The sequence below is a fragment of the Macrotis lagotis genome, chromosome 3 (genome assembly GCF_037893015.1).
Source record: "Macrotis lagotis isolate mMagLag1 chromosome 3, bilby.v1.9.chrom.fasta, whole genome shotgun sequence".
Taxonomy (NCBI): Eukaryota; Metazoa; Chordata; class Mammalia; order Peramelemorphia; family Peramelidae; genus Macrotis; species Macrotis lagotis.
Genome location: NC_133660.1, coordinates 234,297,784 through 234,319,426, shown reverse-complemented (window position 1 = coordinate 234,319,426; position 21,643 = coordinate 234,297,784). Strand labels below are relative to the sequence as shown.

The 21,643-nt window shown below is 43.9% G+C and overlaps 1 protein-coding gene across 10 annotated transcripts in view; it reads right to left on the bottom strand.

Moving 5' to 3' along the window:
* Positions 1-21,643, bottom strand: part of PLEKHA7 (pleckstrin homology domain containing A7) — a 240,477-nt gene that overhangs the window by 128,797 nt on the left and 90,037 nt on the right. For 2 of the 10 annotated variants that reach the window (XM_074230196.1, XM_074230200.1), the window contains exon 1: positions 3,365-9,463. The exons of the other annotated variants lie outside the window; for them this stretch is intronic. In XM_074230196.1, coding sequence (XP_074086297.1) covers positions 3,365-3,456 — 92 coding nt within the window. In that variant the 5' untranslated portion in view covers positions 3,457-9,463. Of the gene's footprint in view, positions 1-3,364; positions 9,464-21,643 lie in introns of those variants that run through there. 10 annotated transcript variants of the gene reach the window in all.

Genomic DNA, 21,643 nt, shown 5'->3' with positions numbered 1-21,643 from the left:
GGATAAGGATCACAGTTGAGTTAAGTCAAAAAAGGGAATGATAATTTTTCAACTGTGTTGGGAAACCTGGAGACACTAGTAGAATGTACCCATTCACACCACACACAATGACCTCCTCCTTCACCACTCAATGGCTAGAAGGCTGACCTAAAATTCTTAACAGTGAACTGAAACAAAGTCTCTGGGGACACTGGAGATACTTGACCCAGAGACAAGAGAGTGTGCTCGGGAGGGTTTGGGATAGTTTACCATAAGGGCCTGTCCTCAAAGAAGCCAACATTTCTTTTGGTCAGAACCCTATCCTTTACAGGACTAATTTTCTGAGCTGGAAAGGACCTGAGGAGTCATCCAATCCAGCATTCCTCTTTCTGCAGATAAAGAAACTAAGGCCTAGAGAAAGGGAATCATCTACCCAAAGTGATACCGTTAACAAATAAAGGGAGCAGGATTTGACTTGAGGTCCTGTGCTCAAAAATCTTGTGACCTTCCATTACATACCAAAGAGGCAAAGAAAAGTGCTAGTATAGGTACCAAATTATAGCAATATAAATCAAACTCCAGTTCTTTATACTTAACAATGAGGACCCATTAGCCAGAATGGTATGGGTTTAATAAAGTCATTTGTTTAATTAAGGGGATAATTATTAAACCTGTGATTTCACTGGTAGGGATGAAAAAGCCACCTCCACCCATTCAGATTAGCACCTTCTCTAGAGTGTTAGAGAGGTAAGTGATTTTCCTTGGTTGATGTAGACAGCATTTGTCAGAAATGGAATTTGGACTCAGGTTTTCCTGGCTCTGAGACCAATCCTCTATTCACTGCACACCAGAGTTATCAAACAAGAATCCAGCAAAACTCCCAAGGGTTGCCCAAACCAGACTAAAATCTAAGTACGAAAGAAGACTTTGGGCCCAAACTGTAGTCCAGACTCAACCACTAGCCTTCTGTGACCTTGGACAATTCATTCACTTCCCCGAGACTCAATTTCAAGGAAGGCAGTTGGATGTCTGCCGCAGTAAAGAGTGGGACCAGACTTGGAGCAGGAAGAGCGAAATACAAATCCTGCTTCAGACACTCATTAGCTGCACAATGCTGGGAAAGTCACTTAAGCTTGCTCAGCCTCAGTTTCCTCAACAGCAACATAGGCAAATAATAGCTCCTCCTACCTCACAGAATTGTTTTGAATAAATGAGATATTGTTAAACAAAGTGCTGTGCTAACTTTAAAGCACTCTGTAAATGTCACAGTCATTACCACAGTTATTACCATCATCACTACCATCATCATCATAACTCTATTCCCAAAACAAGTAAATAATACATATACTGCTTCCCTCACAAAGTGGTAGTGAAAAAGAGCTCTGTAAGGGGCAACTACGTGGCTAGGGCATCAGTCCTGGAGTCAGGAGGACTTGAATTCAAATCTGACCTCAGATATTTAATACATGTTGTATAACCTTGAGCAAGTCACTTAATCCTATTGCCTTGCAAAACCAAGAGAGAGAGAGAGAGAGAGAGAGAGAGAGAGACAGACAGACAGACAGACAGACAGACAGACAGAGAGAGAGAGAGAGAGACAGAGAGAGAAGGAGGGAGGGAGAGAGAGAGAGAGAGAGAGAGAGAGAGAGAGAGAGAGAGAGAGAGAGAGAGAGAGAGAGAGAGAAGGAAAGAGAAAAAGACAGAGAATGTGAGGGCGAGAGAGAGGAGAGAAAGAAATAGAGATAGAGGGGGAGGGAGAGAGTAAGAGAGAGAAATGTGTGTGTGTATATAGATAGAGAGAGAGAGAGAGAGAAGAGGAAAGGAGAGGAGAGGAGAGGAGAGGAGAGGAGAGGAAGAGGGAGAGAGAGAAAGGAGAGGAGGGCAGGGGAGGGGAGAAGAGAAAAGTGCTCTAAAAGTCACAAATGACTGTAGAAAAAGGAACTGTCATTTTTATCTTGGGGTTGAAAGTGCACCATCTATAGAAAACAGTTAAGCATGTCCATGAGCAAAGATTTTTTGCTTGTATCGGTGTGGGCTGCTTAGTACCACTTGGGAAAGCCCAAGTAAAGGGAAGCATGATGTATATGAATACATTTACTTCTACAGGACCTTGGGGGAATGACTAATTAGGGACACGGTACCCAAGGAGTGAGAATCTATGTACAGGTTGCTATTTATTCCAGGTTGATCTGCTCCTCTCTTAGAACCAGCATTCAGTGAAACTGTGCCTTCCAGAGGTGAACCGCCTTGCTAGAAGGCAGCAGAGACATATTCAACACAGCAGTGTGCTTAGGATAATAATGAAGGAAGGTCTGGGGACTATCCTCCCCCTGTCTAAAAAGAGAGGGGGAAAACTCTCCAATGCACTCAGATGTTTAAAAATTCTTTTGAACCAAAGGAGAGAGAACTCAATCACAGTCAGCACAACACAGCTTCTGAAATGGTCCTTTCAGTCCATGTATATTTTCCCTGGTTGACCCCTGGATTAGGCATTTTGGTGAGATCCAGAAATAATGAGAAAAAGGCATGGGGTTCCTGATCTCCAGGAATGTGTTTTGAGAGGAATATAGCATAGGGAACAATTAAATCAGAGCCAATGGCATTCAATAGTAAGAGGCAAAACTGAAGATAGGCATCCAAAGAGCCAGAGAGATTCTGAGACATAGAAACAGAGAGAGACAGAGAGAGATAGAGACACCTAGACAGACAGACAGAGAGAGAGAGAGAGAGAGAGAGAGAGAGAGAGAGAGATACTCTGTGACTAGGCTTAAGGCATCCCATCTTCTCAAACTATAGCTGGTCTCGCTCTCTGATCCCTAGATAAGTGCTCTGAGAATCTTGAATTTCTACCCTTTGTTTTCTGTTTAGTTCAGTGTACCCCACTAATCTTCATGAGCCAGAGAGACTATTTTATTATTTATCACATGGGGACACTTCCCAACCATAAACTAAGTCTATTCATTTCCTTCCCAAATTAACATTTCATAACTAATCAAAAACCAGAGCAATAAAACTGTCATTTCCCAGGAAAGAAAGGTCAAATATGCAAGGAGCCCAAGTTTCTCAGAATGTGGCTGGTGCTGGGGATCATCTTTTTTTTTTTTCCTGCAAGTCACTTTTTTTTGTCTCAGAAATGCATTCAAATACTCATCACTCCCTGTACTCCACCACCACCATCACACCCTTGACCAATGGGCTCCAGACTGAAGCACAGCTAATCCCTGCTCCATCCACTTTTATTTGGTGTTAGGAATTTGATAAGGCTGCAGTATCAATAAAAGAGCACCACTCTGAATGCTAATTTCCCCAATGACTTCTGCAGAGGGTGCAATATACCCTGGCCCCTGAGCAGAATCAACAGCATTCTCCACCTCTGAAACCCTACCTGGCCCGGTCAGCACCACGGTGAGTCCCAAGACGCTGCCCTGATCCTGACACCAACAACCAGGGGCCCCCAAGTTTCTTCCAAGAGAACATAACGTTAGTGGGTCGGCATGCAGGTTCCAAAGTCTAGGAAGCATGGAAACACAGCCCATGGATGGGACCCAGGTCCTCTGCAGTGCTACCAAGAAAGCTTAGATGACAGGGTGTGTGGATTTAAAATCCAGCAGATGAGATTTAGGTTAGATCCAAGAAAGGACTTCCTGACAGAGGGCTCAGTCCTGGAAAGGTTTTTCTGATTACTTAAATTTCACTGTGGCGTCACAAGTGACTGATTGTATTGTCAGCCAGGAAACTCAGCAGGGAGGGAGGAGTCGCTTGGCATAATGGCAACTGAGGGCCATCTGAAATAAAGCCAGGGATGGCCAGAGCTACAGATTTTTCTTTTCTTTTTTTTTTTATTTCTATGTTTATAACACAGAGTACAGCCCGTCTATTGAAGAATAGCAGTGCAATAAACTCATTTTCTTGAACAGTTATTGTCCCCAGACTCAAGCTTGTCTTTGCCAAGGAAAATGTAAAGTGATTTCCCAAATGGTTGAACTCCCTTGCTCTCTCCCTGCAAATACTGCTCATCAATATAATACTTTCAACCTAGAAAGTATGGTACTTTCCCCTCCCATGATTCATGGCCATTCTATTCCCAGGGCCAGACCCTCATTTCCCATCAAATTCTGAAGTATAGAAATGAGTCTGAAAGGCAATAAGGAGAATAAAATCAACCCTGAATTCTGCAAAGAGCCAAATTCCTTTCACTGAAGCCTAAACACCATTTAGTTCTAAGATTAGCTAATTGTAGAGATGTCACACTATCACTCAAACCTCTCAGTACAGAGTTCCATCTCAGAAAAGGAATCCATCAAGGGAAATGAGAGCTGGAAAATATTTATTGCAGATTCTCTTACTTTATAGATGAAGAAACTGAGGCAGAGAGAGAGATTGAGTGACTAACCAATGGTTGTAGAGAGAGGAAATGTCAAAGCTGGGATTTGAACCCAGATAGTCTTATCTCCAAATTGAGCATTCTTTGGATCAGTACAATGCCACTCAAAGGATTTCCAGACATCATCAAGGCATCTATACCAGGAACACTTTAACCAAGTCAGAATACAGGATGCCATGAAAGCCAATCAAGGAATCTTAGAATAAGAAGGATTATAATTATCAGCTTGTCTCCAGACCTTCAGATTTACACATTCCTATATAAGATGGCATCCAGCATCTTCATCATTCTGGTTGCCATCTCCTGACAAACCAGAGTTTATCAACATACAATGGCATTGTTGACTCATAAAGAATTCACAATCCAAATCTTTTCTCCTAAACTGTTATCTACTCACATCTATTTTTTAAAAAATCAGTGGTACAATTGGGAGACTTGGCACCCATATCTAAATACCTTTCATCTTATTAAATACAGCATATCATTCTAATATACTAAGATCTTTTTGGATCCTGGCTGTTCCTTTGTTGTTGTTGTTCAGTCGTTATCAGTCATGATTGACTCTTTGTGAGTCCATATGGGGTTGTCATGACAAAGATGTTAGAGTTGTATGCCCCTTTCTTTTCCAGCTCATTTTACAAGAGGAAACTGAGGCAAACAAGATGAAGTTACTTCCTCAGGGTCATACCATTAGCAAGTACCTGATGCCAAATTTGAACTCAGGATAATGAGTGTTCCTGTCTCCACACCCAATGTTCTATCCACTGTACTATCTAGCTATTCCAACAGGGACCCCTTTCTAAGAGACCTGCTTCCTTTCCCTCTTTCCCTCACCAGTCTAGTGAATATGCCATTAATTACCTTTTGAAACCAAACAATGGACCCTTAAGCATTCATTTAGGATAAATTATATGTATTAGAAAAAGTTGTTCATCAAAGTTAAAGATCTCTAAGATTTCTGACATGGATTTCTTGCTCAGGATAATGTTTTTAAATAATTAAAGGAAATGCTAAATTCTATTTATATTTTAGTAAAAATGAAGATGCTATTTTCCCCCCACTCACATTTACAGACCTGTCCCCCCACACCTCAAACCTGAGGTCCCCAGACCCCAGGTTAAGAACTCCTCCTCCAATACAAGGAAGGGTTTTATTCTGACTTGAGTCAAATAATGAAGCTGAGGAGCCTATGACATTTTAATGCTTAGGAAGTCTTGCATACACAATACCTCCTTTGATTCTCAAAATTATTAAAAGAGATTTAGTAAGATTCTCCCTCCCATTTCCCCAGAGGGTGGACTTGCTCAGGGTCACACAGCTATTCAATGTCTGAGACAGAATTCAAAGTCATTTTCCATACTCCTTCAATGACTCCACATTGCCCTTCAACCCTCTTTGTTCAAGATCTTCCTATCTAGTTATATTTAAGAAGGTCTGAAAGATTTCTGGTCTAGGAAAGAGAGCTCTTTCTAGTTCCAGATAGAATAGAGATTTCTTAGTATTCAGGCCTGAATTTACCTGGTCAACCACAAGTGATGAGGAGGTGGGAAGTGGATGTTGGAACTCAAATCTCAACAATGCAATCACATGGGTCATGTGTAGATTCATCTGAGTTTCTCCTAGTCATAAAAATATAAATGCTAATGCATTTATTTTTTTATATTTATATTCTTATATAGCTGTCTCAATAAAGTTGGCATGGTAGAGCAAGTACTGGACTGGAATCAGGAAGCCCTGAGTTCAAATCCAGTCTCAAATCCAAAGAAAGTCGCGTGATCTGTTTGCTCCTATCTCCTCAACTGCAAAATGGGAATAATAATAGCATTTGGCTCTCAGAATTGCAGTGAAGATAAAAGAATATTAATAAAGCATTTGAAAATCCTTAAGCTACTATATAAATGTTATATAAAAATAAATATCATTTATTCCTGCCTTTTCTGAGGAAGTCAAACTAACATGGCTTCTGTCCTCTAGAAGCTTCCAATTGGAGCCAACAACGTGCCAGTCATCTGAAATCTGGGCAAGTGGGGCCAGAACTCCTAAGACAAGATCCTGTCACTCACCACTCACCAGAATGAGTCAGGGTAGATAAATACAGAAGGCACATTCTTTGAAATCCTATCAGAACCAACCCTTAAATTAGCTAGCTACCGTGGCAACCTAGAAGCCCTGCCAGCTCTATCTCTCCTTCAGCCAGGTACTTGGGGCAAGATAGGATCAAACTCCAAGGAGGAGCCAGAGCCTCAGCAGGAAAGGAGGAGATGGAGCTTGGAGCACATCACAGCTGTCACCAGCCTCTTTGACCAGAAGGACTGAGCGGGAGGGAACATAAGCCCCTTTGGAAAAAAAAGTCAGTTTGACTGTGGCCATACGGATGGCAGCCTAGTCAGACGTTTTTGCATTCCACCAGCAGAAGGGATGCCTGGCAGTTTGACACCTTGAGATGCCATTATAACTTTATCCTAAAAACTCTGCCTCCCAAGAGGTGATCTGGATGGGGGAGGAGAGGAGGCAAAGGAGGAAGGGAGTGGAGGGAGGAAATATGGAAGGGGGAAGGGGGAAGAAGAAAAGAGGTGAGGAAAAAAACAGGAAAGGGGAGAGAATAGGGAAGAAGAGAAAAGAAAGGAAGGAGAGAGAGAGGAAAGAAAGGGAAATTAGAGTAGAGAGGAAGAGGGAGCCAGAGGGAAAGAGAGAAGTAAAGGCTGGGAGAAGAGAGGGGACTACAGGTAGCCAAAGGGTAGAAAACGGAGGGTGGGGGTTGGCAGAGAAAAAGGGAAGTGATGGGATAGAAGGAGAAAGAGGAGGGAGGCTAAAGGAAGAGAGAGATATGGAGGGGCTAGAGAGAAGGAAAAGGTGGAGGGGGCTTAATATATGTGGTTTTTAAAAAAGCTTCACAAGATATAAGTGCAATGTCAATCTAGAATCCAACATTCCTTTAAGAGGGCTGTAAAGGGAGCAGGGAAAAGAGGCCACGGGAGGAATCCAGGCCTCATACCAGTTAAGGCAGCCTCATTCCCTTACTATAAGATGCATGTAATTACTGATGAAGGCAAAGGAAGTTACTGGTAAAATTCCCAGAGATAGTTTTCTGGAGGCAACAGATCCCACTGTTCAAGAATAGTAGTAATAATAATTGACAACCATGAAGACTAGACTCATTATTTCATTATTAAAGTATATTACTAGATGTGGAAATTCTCTCTAGCATTTCATCTTTCATTTATTTTGAATTTTACAATTTTTCCCCTAACCTTGCTTCCCTCCCTCACCCCCACAGAAGGCATTCTGTTAGTCTTTACATTGTTTCCATGGTATACACTGATCTCAGCTGAATAAATCATATCCTTAAGGAAGGAACATAAAGTATAAGAGATAGAAAAATTACATAATAAGATAATGGGTTTTTTTAATTAAAGGTAATAGTCTTTGATCTTTGTTTAAACTCCACAATTCTTTCTCTGGATACAGATGGTATTCTCTATCATAGAAACCTCAAAATTGTCCCTGATTGTTGCACTGATGAAATGAGCAAGTCCATTAAGGTTGATCATCACCCCCATGTTGCTGTTAGGGTGTACAATGTTCTTCTGGTTCTCACTCAGCATCAGTTCATGCAGATCTTTCCAGGCTTCCCTGAACTCCCATCCCTCCTGGTTTCTAATAGAACAATAGTGTTCCATGACATACCTATACCACAGTTTGCTAAGCCATTCTCCAATTGAAGGACATTCACTTAATTTCCAAATCTTTGCCACCACAAACAGGGCTGCTATTAATATTTTTGTACAAGTGATGTTTTTACTTTTTCCATCATCTCTTCAGGGTATAGACCCTGCTGGATCAAAGGGTATGCATATTTTTATTGCTCTTTGGGCATAATTCTAAATTGCTCTCCAGAAAGGTTGGATGAGTTCACAGCTTCACCAACAATGCATCAGTGTCCCATATTTCCCACATCCCTTCCAACATTGACCATTGTCCTTTCTAGTCATATTGGCTAGTCTGAGAGGTGTGAGGTGGTACCTCAGAGGTAGCATCTATCTTTCAACAATGCTGTAAAGATAAAATAAAATAAATTTAGAAGGAATTGGCACAATAGATAGAATATTGGGCCTAGAATCAGAAGGTCTAAGTTCAAATCCATCCTCAGATAATAGTTGTGTGACCCTAGGTAAGCCACTTCAATCAGTTTCCTCAATCATTAAATAGTAAATAATAAATACCACCAACTCCAGGATTATTCTAAGCATTAAATGAGATAATATTTGTAAAGTGCTTAGTGTAGTGCCTGGCCCATGATAGCTATTTCCTTCTTTCCTATCAATGCCCCTTATCACCTTTTCTGTAGCTTTTAGTCACATGCTAGTCACACTAGTCAGACACACAGTTAGAGTATATCAGAGGCAGGGCTTAAACCCAGATCTTGGTGACTCTGAAGCCAGATATCTGTTCCTGATATCATACTGCTCTCTGTTGTTGTCTAATGACATTCTATGATATAATTATCATTATTACTATTATTATGACTGACATAATATATCATTTTTAGATTTACAAGTGCTTTGCAGGGGCAGCCAGGTGGCACAGGGGTTATAGCACCAGCCCTTTGCAGAGTCAGGAGGACCTGAATTCAAATCTGGTCCCAGACCCTTACTAGATGAATGACCTTGGGCAAATTACGCAACCCTTCAAAGAAAAAAACCAACAGCAACAATAAATCACAAGTGTTTTGCACACATTCTTTCATTTGAACCTCAAGATAAGTCGCAATAGGAATTTTCATCCCTATTTCATAGATGAGGAGCCAGGACTGTGTTTTGCCCAAATCACAACACCAAGAGAGTTATCATCTGTCTGCCTTCCTGGATACCAGACAGATGGATTAGATTTTGTAAGCTATATTATCTCTAGGGATTCTTAACTTGGGGCCCATGAACTTTGTATACATACGTGTATGTGTATAAGAGTATATATATAGATAACTATTTTGGTATATATTATTGCAAAAGATAATACCCATGTATTATATTTTATGTATTCAAGAACATTATTCTGAGAACAATAGAATTCCCAGACTGTCAAAGGACTTCATGACTTAAAAAAGTCAAAGAACCCTTGATCTAATCCAACCCTCCCCATTTTATTTTATTTTTTTTGTTTGTTTTTGTTTTAGGCCCCCCTTCCCCCCCCCCCATTTTAGAGAGAAAGAAGCTGAAGCCAGAAGAGAAGGGAGTTTGCTCAAGATCACAGACCTAGAAGTCAGGGCAGAAAACCCAATCCCACTGATCTACTGCCAAGAAAAAGGAATGAGGGGTCCCCACACACTAATTAAACCACAAGGTAAACTGACCTAGCTTCCAAGCAGGACATCCTGCCACTGTGGCTCAGAGGAAAGCACTGCCCCATTATCCTGGAATGGATGGGGAAATGACTAATTCTGGGAACTCCCTAGCAAGCCCCCCCAGACTATTCATTTCCAGTGCAGCCCCAACATAACCTTGGCTCTTCACCCACTTTTGAAGAAGTCTGTATTCTGATTTTAGGGAGTGAAGTATATTGGGGAGTCAGGGGCCAAGCTCAATCCAGTTCTGTCTGCCCTATAACCCTCAAGTCCAGATCACCTCTCCTACTAACAATAATGACTGTAAGAATCAGGATAGAAATAAGAGGGCCAAGTGATTTACAAATTGGGAAGTCTGAAACCTCTGGGAGCCAAAGACTGCAGTGGTTTCTTCCAGGGGCATCTATCTCCAAGAGGCCCTTTCACATATTTATGCTGCCAGTCTTTTATTGAATCTTTATCGAACTCTCATATATGCTGCAATCTTTTACTCCTTCTAAAATGCCTCAAGGGTAATTAGAAGAACAAATTTGGTGCCTGGAACATAACTCCCTGTTAATAAACAAGACTACCAGGTACCAGAGTCTCTAAATTTACCATCAGCCAGTTTTCAAAAGCCAAGACTGTCTTCCCTCATTAAAACCCCCTCATTTCTCATTATCTCCTTGATACTCAGGACTTTGGCCCTTCCCCAAAACTCATTTCCAACCTAATGATCTTTAAGGCCCACTCTGGCTGTTCAAATAAGTAGGAGGGATGACCAGTCACTGGCATTTTCGAGTCAGCCAGGGTTAAGTGACTTGCCCAGGGCCACACAGCTAGTAAGCATCTGAGGCTGGATTAGAACTCAGGTCTTCCTGACTCCAGGCCCAGCACTCTATTCACCATCCTGCCCAGCTGCCCAAAACTAATATCTTCTCTGTCTATATATAGTTTGGGGTTATTTGACTGCCCTCTCTTCCTAAGTAGAATGTGAGTAACCTGAGGGCAGGGGTTGTAGTTTTGCCTTTTTTTTTTCAATCTCCAGTACCAGGTACAGAGTAAACTCTTAGCAAATGTTCTGCAGACCTATTTAGTCCACCAACAGGTACTTTCTGATACCAGACCATGATGGACATTCCATACATTTGGCCATATCCTGACCGTCACCCCATAGTTCTGTATATATAACAGGGAAGGGGAGGGAGGCCAGGCCCCAAGAGTCTCTTCTTAGCTGAAAGATGGGTGAGCAGAGTCATCTAAATAGAAAAAGATGCAAAAGAATTTGGAATTACTCAGCAACCAGATTCAGCTAGATAGAGGTCCCATGATGAGGAGCAGAGTAAGGGAAAACAAGGGCATTACCAGCTTGAACTCTATAACCCCAAAGTAGGGTGGTCGGCAGAGGGCAGAGGGTCTTAAGTGTGGATCTAAGGAACTTCGACTTGTTTTGGTAGGTGGTGGAGAGCTCACAGCAGGCATCAACATCATTCCCCATTCACTGTGTGAACAATGTTAGCCAGCTAGGTGTGACACACAGACCCAGTCTCACCCAATTTACCAAACACACGAAAACAACCCCTTCATTTCCTCCCTGCCTCACCTCCTCCCATAATCCCACAAAGACAGTTTTGCAGGGGCTACTCTTGCCCTCATAATTTCAGTGACTCCCCTCTCTGCTGATGCCCTATAATCCAAAGAATATCAAAGAAGGAACTTAGCAACTCTTCTGGAGCTCCCTTACAGTTTTATCTAATCATATTTGTGAATCTAGTCTTCCTTATTTTACAGAGGGGAAATGATTTGCCCAAGGTCAGATAATTATTAAGGGTACAGGTAAGAACTACCTCAGACTGATGACAGCCCTCACCCCTCTCTCCTTCATAGATGCTCCCTTCCACTTTCTTTCTCTTTTTTTTTAAAGGTTTTTGCAAGGCAATGGGGTTAAGTGGCTTGCCCAAGGCCACACAGCTAGGTAATTATTAAGTGTCTGAGACCAGATTTGAACCCAGGTACTCCTGACTCCAGGGCCGGTGTTTTATCCACTGCAACACCTAGCCACCCCACCCTTCCACTTTCCCAGAGGTTCAGACCCTCTCTTCCCAGTAGCTTACAGTAGAAACCACTTCCAGAGGTCCCAGAGATCCCTTACCCTATTTCCCCAAGGGCTTTTTTTTTATTTCCTGGAGGCAGCTCCAGCCCAGAATCAATGAATATTCAGCTACAACAAAGAGGTTGCAGAGGTGAACAGACATTAGATGGCAGCCTTCCCATAATAGAAAGAGGATCTCTTTAGTAATTGGGTCCATCTCCGCTCTCACAGACCAGCGACACCACAGAGAACTCTAGCCATGAGTGTGGCCCTCCGAGGGCAACAAGGAAGGATGAGAACGATAAGCCTCCACACACAGATAGGTATCCAGTTACAAGAATGAACCCCCAAACAGGTCTCCTCCACTCAGGGTCCTAGAATTTTCCAGCTAGAAGGTAATTTCAATCCCAGTCACTCATTTTACAGAAGGAAAAAACAAGGCTAAGGGCCCAGAGAGAAGGCCACTTGATTAAAGTCTTCTAGGTCTCTAGTCATTATGCCTTCTTCCCACTAAGGCCACAATGGCTCATTTCCCTAACAGAGTGAGATCATTTTTTTTTTCTGGAAGATAGTGGCTACTACTCTAGTAACCTGCAGATCAGGGTGAACAACTAAATTCCAACAACCACACCCTCCACAGGGAGGGAAGGGAGGTAGCTGCAGGCTTCTGGGGCTTAGAGCTGGCTGGAGGAATGCTCCCTCTAAACTGGATTTCCAGGAAAGTGAGGCCAGGAAACAAAGGGAGGGAGGGAGGGAGGGGGACAGAGGAAGGAAAGGCAGTTTCTTCCTTCCCTCCTCTCCCTCCCCACCTCCCCTGGGTCAGACACACACTCCACTCTTCATGGCCCCAGACACAACCAAAAATCAATCCAAAGGCTACCTCTGGGCACTTGTGGGGGAGGATACCAAAACTGCCCCACCCCACCTGCTGGACAGGTGCCAGTCAGGCCTGAAATTTCGTCATCCTTCCAGGTCCAACCCTCAGGGTGTTTCCTGTCTCCAGTCACACCCACCCTACAGATCCCTGAGCATACCCCACCACCACCCCCAGTCACAAGGGTCTAGGTTTTCCACCCAAAATTCAAGACTTTAGGCTAGGGGCCCCAACTCCCATTGTCCTCTTTTGTCAGGGAGACTGAAGTTGGCACAGTACCCTCCTTCCCTGCCCTCTCATCCCCCAGTTGGCCTACCCTGCCAATTCAAGCAAAGGTGGGAGTGGGGGTGGGGGGTCTTCCCTTCCCACTTTTAAGGACTCCACCCAGAAAACTTGGGCTGGATTAGGACCAAACCTCTGATCTCCAGCCTCTCAGGGACCCCACTCTCTATCCAGCAAAGAACATGTGAAGGGAGTGGGGGCAGAGCTCTGGGGACAAGCAGAGAACAAAGCTCAGTCCTTCCCCCCCATTCACTTGTTCAAATTTCACCTCAAACCAAAAACTCCAGATAGTAGCAGCAACTTTAGGGTCACTTCCACAAAGGACATGAGATCACTCAGGAGGGCTTCCCACATAGGTTCTGAGGGAAGGGGGGCAGAAAAAAATACATCTTGGGTTGTTTACTATTTGAGCTGCGTTGGGAAGTATGCCAAGGATCTAGAAGGTTCAAATCCTGCCTCCAATACTTACTAGGTAGGTGTGTTATCTTGGACAGGTAAATTAACCTTTGTCTATCTCAGTTTCCTCAGCCACAAAACAATGATGACAACAGCAGCTACCTCCCAGTATGACAGTGAAGATTAAATGAGCTAAAATACGTAAAGTGCTTTGCAAAACTTTAAAATGTTATAAAAATGCTGACTGTTACCATTCTGATGGTAGCAAAAGATTTTGGGGGAAAAAGGAAATAGATACTGGAGGGGGGCAGTTATCCTGAAGCAGCATGGTGAGATGAAAGAGCTCCGGAATGTGAATTAGAAAACATGGGTCTAAATCTTGGTTCTGCCATTTAATCATCTGTGATTTCATAAACATTTATCGATTACCTACACATTAAGCAAAATGCTAAGTTTGGGGGCTACAAAGACAAAAGACAAGTGCCTACTCTCACTGTCAATGATTAGGCAAGTCTTTCTCCTTCTCTTTGGTTCAGTTCATGCTCTTTAATCAGGAAGTAAGGTGGTATAGTGATTAGAACAATGATCCTGAGTAAGACCTGAGTTCAAATCCAGTTCACTTACTAGCTGTATGATCCTGGGAAAGTCACTTAACCTTTGTCTGTCTCAGTTTCCTCACCTGTACAATGGGGACAATAATAGTACCTTCCTCTGAAGAAAAGATGAGTTATTCATTGCAAAGCCCTTAGCACATAGTGCCTGGACTTATATAAGCAGGTGCTATGGAAACTAGAGTTAGCAAGGTGGCACAGTGAATAGATTAGTCTAGAGTCAAGAAAATTCATCTCCCAGAGTTCAAATCCGCTCAGACATTTACTAGCAGTGTCAGCCTGGGCTTAATTCTGTTTCCCTCAGTTTTGTCATCTGTAAAATGATTTGGAGAAGGAAATGGAAAACCACTCCAATATCTTTGCCAAGAAAAATTCAAATAGGCTCATGAAGAATTGGACACAACTGTAAACACACTGAACAACAAAATATAAATATTAGCTTTTATTATTAGGTAATAAGCTAATTACCCAATAATATTATTAGGTAATAGGACATAGAGATATAAAGACAAAAATAAAACTGTCCTTGCCCTTGTGGAACTGACATTCTATGGAAACATATGAAATATGAATTCCAAATGAGGGCATTAGTTACTGGGAGAATTGTAAGATACGGGCATTCATTGAGCTTTAAATCCTAAGACCCTATGACCCCTGTGATGGGGTGACAAGGTTTGTCCTTCATTCTCAAAGAAGACATGACACTGGGGAGGGGATGCCATGATAAGCATATGAACTGGATTTGAGTGGGGGAGCTATGCTAAGTCACCAGCCTCACTTTCTCCTTCGGAGCCATCAGTGGCCAGATATGAATCAGAAAGACTGGAGATGGCCCTGGACAAGAAGCAAAGTAAAGTGACGTCCTGAAGGTCACAAAGCATTAAGTGTGGGATTCAAACTCTGATCCTCCTCCTCTTATCCACTTTGCCACCTAGCTGTGCTGCTCCCTGTGCAGTAAGACTGGGAGGCAGAGCCCGCAACAGGGTCAGGCATAATGCAGTACAAGCTTAGCTCTGTTTCTATCTTCCCAGCCTTTCTGATGACTGGGTAAGGGAACTAACAAAGCCCTCCCCCTCTTCCCCAACTCTATGATCAATAGGAAATGTCAGCTCCAGAGAACTACCCACCCACTCATTTTATGGAATAGGAAATAGCAGCTTGAAGCAAAGTGATTTGCTCAAAATCAGGAGTTTAGGAGTGAGTGGTCCATCCAAAGCTTGGAGCCAGGTCCCAAGTAATGCAGCCAGGGGACAGAATCAGGAAGAGGCAGGCCTGAGTTGGCAAGGCCTTACTATAGCTCAGAGTGATTAACACCCTCAAACTAGTTCATGCTCCACCCAGGGGTGTTTGTAAGGAAAATGCTTAGTAAACTGGAAAGGCCTCCAGAAACGTGTGCCATTGTTCCCTTAAGTTTCACTAAAGGAATTTTAACCTTTATTATCCCGTGTGTGAACTTCTGTCCTGAAGCCAAAAAAAACCAAACAACCCTCAATCCTCCCTATTTCCAGGCTTGCTTTCTCCGCCCATTCACATTAATAATTAACTTCCCGAACACATTACTCCTCAGCATCGCCATCCAGGATGAGTAATAGCCCGGCAATCCGGGGGCTCCGGGTAGCTGTAGCTTTGGCCTTTTGTTAGGCAAGGGACTGGTACCCGAGCCTCTCCAGTCTCTAAACAAAGGCTCCACATTCCTCCAGGAAGGTGTGCCGGAAACTAGATGCCCATTCAGGAGATCAGGAGACCGGAGGCTTAGCCCTCACCTGTCCCTCCACCAGATACTGGGAAGTGGAGGGAGAGGGACAGAAAAAAGGAAAGGGCAGAGAGGGAGGGCACTCCCAATTTACACACCCAGATGGCAGGGGGCAAAACTGGGGTCACAGTCCCCATTCTCCAGAGGGAATGCCTGGGGGAGGGTAGATTTCATTTTCTCCACCCCTCACCCCCAGTCCCAAATTATTTCCCAAGACTGTATCCCCAATAACTCCAGGGCCCCCGAGTTTTCCCATAAAGCTGCAGAATATTGCAGAGAGAAATGATAGATAGGGCAAAGGACCATCTTCTTCCTGGGGGGGGGGGGGCTTTTCCAATTAACAGCCCATCTCAGACCAGATAAGGAAGGAGCTCTCCCCTGCCAGGCTGCTACCGCACCAGAATGAAGCTCTAACTCAAACTGTGGTTGAGCTCGCGCTGAGAAGGGTCCCCCGCCCCCTTCCCCTGGAGCCTCCAGCCCCCAAAGGGAGCTGTCCAGGAATGAGAGCCGGTCCCGAGCCACGCTTGGAGGTGGACCCCAGAGCACCCAGCTCCTCTAGCCGCAGGCAGGGCGCCCCCCCCACTCCCGAAGGCACGTCCCTCCCCCAGAGCCCCCAACACACACACCTGCAAGCCACCTGGCGTCCCCGCGAAAGGGAGCTGGAAAGTCGGGGCTGGCTCCACATGGCGGTCCAGGGATGGCCCATTCGGGGGTCAGCGCCCCTGCGCCCGGGGGCTTGGGGCTGCCAGAGGCAGGGGCCAGGACCCGGAGCGGCCACCGGCGAGCGGGAGAGGGTGCGGCGGGGCGGCGGGGCCCCTGCGGGGCATGGTGCGCGCGGGGGCTCGGCGGCCGGGCTCTGCCTCAGTGCCCACGCGCCCCCCAGCCCCCTGACATCACAGCCCCAAGGGCACCACCGGAGCCTGCCGCCGCCGGGGCTGCCCTTCAGCGGGGCACGGGCGGCACCAGCTGCGGCAGCAGCAGCGGCGTGCGCGGCGCGGCTCGGCTCCTCCTGGCAGGAGATGCTGCATGGATGCGGGAGGGAAGAAGGATGCTCGGAGGGAGCCGGCCGGCGGGGCGCCTGGCAGCCAGCGGGGGCAGCGCGGGGCCTCCCCCCACGACCTTGAAGCTCGGTCCCCCCAATCAGCCCAGGAACGAAGGCAGCGGGGCTCGGCCGATCCCGCCGAGCGGGCAAGGAGAATGAATGAAGGAGCCGTCCGGGCCGTCGGCAGGCAGCCAATAGCAGCAGCCCACTCGCCGCTGCCCAGCCACCTCTCCGCTGCCCAGCCACCTCTCCGCTAGCCTTCCTTGCCTTCTAGGCTCAAGCTGAGGGTGGTGGTGGTGCCACCACCCAACCCCCAAGAACAGCAGCCGGTTTCATTCCCCCCTCCCAGAAGCCTTCCCTGACTAGCTCCAGGGCAAATACTCCTGGGCATGGAAGGACCTATGGGATCACATTCCATCCCGCCAGCTCTTCTTTCTCTCAGTTCATGGGCAGAGGCTGCTCCCTAAGCCTGGTACCCCTCCCCAAACCCTGAGCTTCTCTCAAAGCTACTCTCCTGGGTCACATCTTACAGTTAGCTAATTTTGAATCCCCTCCCTCAACTGCCATGCCAGACCACCCACCCGCCCACCCACACACACACATTATTTTCCCCAATCAAATACTAGTTACTTAAGGACAAGAGATTTTTTCCTTTATATCCCTAGATTGACATATAATTTCAAACACCCAGAAAATGCTTAATAATGCTAATTAAATTAATCATATGGTTTCATATTGAGAAACAGCATGGCCTGGTGGATAGAAAGTTCGCCTCCAAAAAGAGCTGTGTTCAAGTCCCATCTCAGACATATATTGGTTATGTGACCCTGGGCAATTCCTTCTCTAAGGGTCTCCCAAGCAATGCAGTCTCTATATTGCAGAATATGGCGCATCTGCATTGGCAGAGGCAATGTTCCTATTGAAGTTCCCAACACCAATAGGATCAAATAGAGGAAAAATGATTTCTCTTCTACCTTGGCATGTCATTTCAAAACTGACTTCCATAAGGAAAGCAGCAGGTACTACTGAGATATCAGTCCAATCTGGGCTCTTCCACTATTTGTGTGATCTTGGACAAATCCCTTTCTCTCTTCAGGCTCAGTTTTTCCATTTATAAAATGAAGGGAGGAGGGGCAGCTAGGTAGCACAATGGATAGAGCACCAGCCTTGGGGTCAGGAGTACCTGAGTTCAAATCCAGTCTCAGACACTTAATAATTACATAGCTGTGTGACCTTGGGCAAGTCACTTAGCCCCATTGCCTTAAGTAAATTTTAATAAAAAGGAAAAATGAAGGGGGGCAGCCTCTATGGTCCTTCCAGTTCTAAATTTATAAACATTTGACTTATCTTTTATTGTTATCCCTTATGTACACCTCAAACTTACTTCTACTTAAGCCCAATCCTATGCCTGGAATTCAATTCGGTAATCATGAATTAATTATCTCCTCCATGCAGACAGAATACTATGCAGGGTGCTTGCTAGGAAAGATACAAAGTTTGCTTCCTCCACCTACTGAATTCCTAGCCAGCTTTAAAAAGTCTACCTGAAATATCACCGCCTCCATGAAGCTTTTCCTGCTCCGGTAATTAGTAATAACCCCTTTGTCCTGGACCGAACACTTTTCATCTGCTTATTATGTGTTACTTAAAAATAGTTATTTTTGAATGCACCACCAGAAAAGGAGTCGACTTAGTCAAAGTGGAATGGAGAGTCCTTGTAGCCAAGCAATGTCAAAAGAACTAAAGTTGAAGTTCTTTTCTTAGAGTTCATGGAGAAAATTTATGGTGTTTGTGAATATAGTTGGGGGGAACTAAAATTGAGCATTTCCTTTAATTATTTAAAAACAGGACTCTAAGAATGGGTCCATAAGCTTCACCAGGTTGCCAAAAGGGCCCATGGCAGACTAAAGGTTAAGACCCCCTGCCCTACTTTTGAGGAAGGTCACTAGCAGACAATTTACAGAAGAATATAGGTTTCACACATAATGGATGGATGGAAGCCTGGATGACAGAAAGGGAGCCTGGATGAGAAGTCATCAGACTATAGGGGCAGTTATATGGATGGAAGCCTGGGTGACAGGAAGGGAGATTTTTTTGACTATTTGGTCCCATTCCTCAGGCTCCAGCACGCATGTGGCCAATTCAATGAACATTTTCTTGATTTCCCCAGCTAAAGGTAGTCTCTTCTTCATAAGATCTATTAGCATTCCATCTTCTTCTTATGTTCTCCATACTAACTTGTATCATACTGAATTTTCGATTTCTCCAAACTGAAAATTCCATGAGGGCAAGAACTATAGTTTATAAATTTGTTAGTGTCCCCAGGACAAGTTCTTGCACAGAATGGATATCCAATAAATAGCTGCTCCATGAATTATCTTATTCTTAATATGAGGACAGGGACCAAGCCTCTTGCCGGAGGTCCTCAAAGAATATTTTCAGATAGACTGACACTCTCCCATCTAAGAAATGTTATTCGTCTAAGTCACATCAAAAAGAATTTACTAAGGGCTTAGTGAGTGCCAGGCATTGGCAAGGGATTCTTTGTTCAAGGAACGCACAACTGAATGGGAGAGACAATATGCAAACTATATGAAAACAGAGAAGCTGGAAATAACCTCTGAGGGAAGGCACTAAAATTGTGGTTGACTGGGACAGGCTTCTTGCAGAAGGTAGGACTTTAGCAGAGCTTGCAGGAAGCCAAGGAATAATACTATAAAGGTATAGTGCCCTTTCTTTCAAAGTTTTCTTTGTTGTCTGCAATAATAATTATCTCTATAATCAATTACAACCATATTATATTATTATTATAGAAGAAAATGGAGACCTCTAAAGGATGACCAGTCCAAAGTCACAGTCTAAATGTCACAGACAGGTCCACAATCCAAGCATCCTGACTCCCAGACCCTTGTTTTCCCACTGGCCCATGCTTCCCAGATCTCTATTTGGATCTAAATAAACCAGTTTTTTTTCCAAATCTATAAAAGCATATATGTCCCTACTGCAGTCATGTCTACATAACCAATTAAATGTTACATCAGTGTCAGATTCCTTGCTAGGAAACAAACCCTTGGCAAGAGGCATGTGTCATTCTCCATCTGTTTTGCTTCCCCTTCTCTAGCAGTTCCCACTTCACAGAGCCTTCCCGAGTCTTTCAGAGGTGGCTCTGAGTGGGGCAACAATGAAAGGCATCGGCCAGGCAGACTGGCTGGAATGGAGTGGGCTTTCCCTACACCAGCATCCCAAGCTGCCCATCACAGGCAATCCTACAGTATACAATACATGCATAGTTCTTAGTGGAGAAAAGAGAGGAAATGTCTGCCTCCCATCCTCTTCTGTCAATGGATGGAAGAGAAGTAGACGAGCTTAATAATAATGTAGCTAACATTTATATAGTGATTACTATATTGCCAGACACTGGGCCAAATACTTTACAATTATTATCTTATTTGAGACTCATAATACTCTGAGTGGAATCCCTATTTTATAGATGATGAAACTGAGGCAATCAGAAGTTAAATGACTTGGCCAGAAATCACCCAACTTCTAAAGATCTGAGGCTGGATTTGAACTCAGATCTTCCTGATTCCAAGACCCAGTGCTTTAAGTCCTCTGTCACCTAGCTGCCCCTTATATATAGAAGTGATGAAACTCATCTTCCTTCCCGCTTTAAAGCTCCATTTATCTATACTTTTGTCACTTAGTATAGACTGCCCTGCTTCTTAACCACTTCCCATTCATTCATCCATTGAAAAGTATAAGAGAAAATAGGAGATTGTAGTAATAATTGTTCCAACCCTGGTAGTAATCAGTGGCTACATCTCTGAGGCTCAGTTTCCTCCTCTGTTAAGTGAAGAGGTTTCAGTATAGCCAGTTATTCAGTCCATCAAGAAGTTGCTTGTTTTTGTTTTTTTTTAATAGCACCTACATTGGGCTAGTTACGGAGTTAAGCACTTTGGATACAGACAAATGCATAAAGATGATCCCCACCTTCAGAGGGCTTATATTCTAGTAAGGAAGAGACCATATAAACAACTATGTATATAGCAAACACCAGCAGGATAAATGGTGGGGGTAATCTGAGGGAGAAAGCACTAGAAAGAGATGGGGACCTGGGAAAGACCCCTTGCAGAATGTGAGGTTTGAGCTGAACCTTGAAAAAAAATGAGGATGGGGGATGGTGATCAACCTTGATGGACTCACTCATTCCATCAGTGCAACAATCAGGGACAATTTGGGGCTCTCTGCAATGGAGAATACCATCTGGATCCAGAGAAAGAACTGTGGAGTTTGAACAAAGACCAAAGACTATTGCCTTTATTTTTATTTATTTTTTAGTTTTTGCAAGGCAATGGGGTTAAGTGGCTTGCCCAAGGCCACACAGCCAGGTAATTATTAAGTGTCTGAGGCTGGATTTGAACTCAGGTACTCCTGACTCCAAGGCCAGTGCTCTATCCACTGTGTCACCTAGCTGCCCCTATTGCCTTTAATTTAGGAAAAAAAGTTATCTTATTATGTAGTTTTGCTATCTCTTATACTTTATTTTTCTTCCTTAAGGATATGATTTCTCTCTCATCATATTTGACCTAGATCAATATATACAATGGAAAAAACATAAAGACTAACAGACTGCCTTCTGGGGGGGGGGGGGAAGCAAGATTAGGGGAAAAATTGTAAAACTCAAAATAAATAAAATCTTTCCAAAAAAACAACTAGGATATTATAGAGACCCCAAACCATATATGAGAATCAGCTGGAGGAAATGGCGATATTTAGTTTACAGAGGATATAGGAAGGACATGTCATCTTTCTTAAACTATATGAAAGGTCATATAGGGCTAGAAATAGGACTAATGGGAGAGGGTTAGTTTATGTTGGGGCAGATTTAATTTTATTTATATAATTATTTT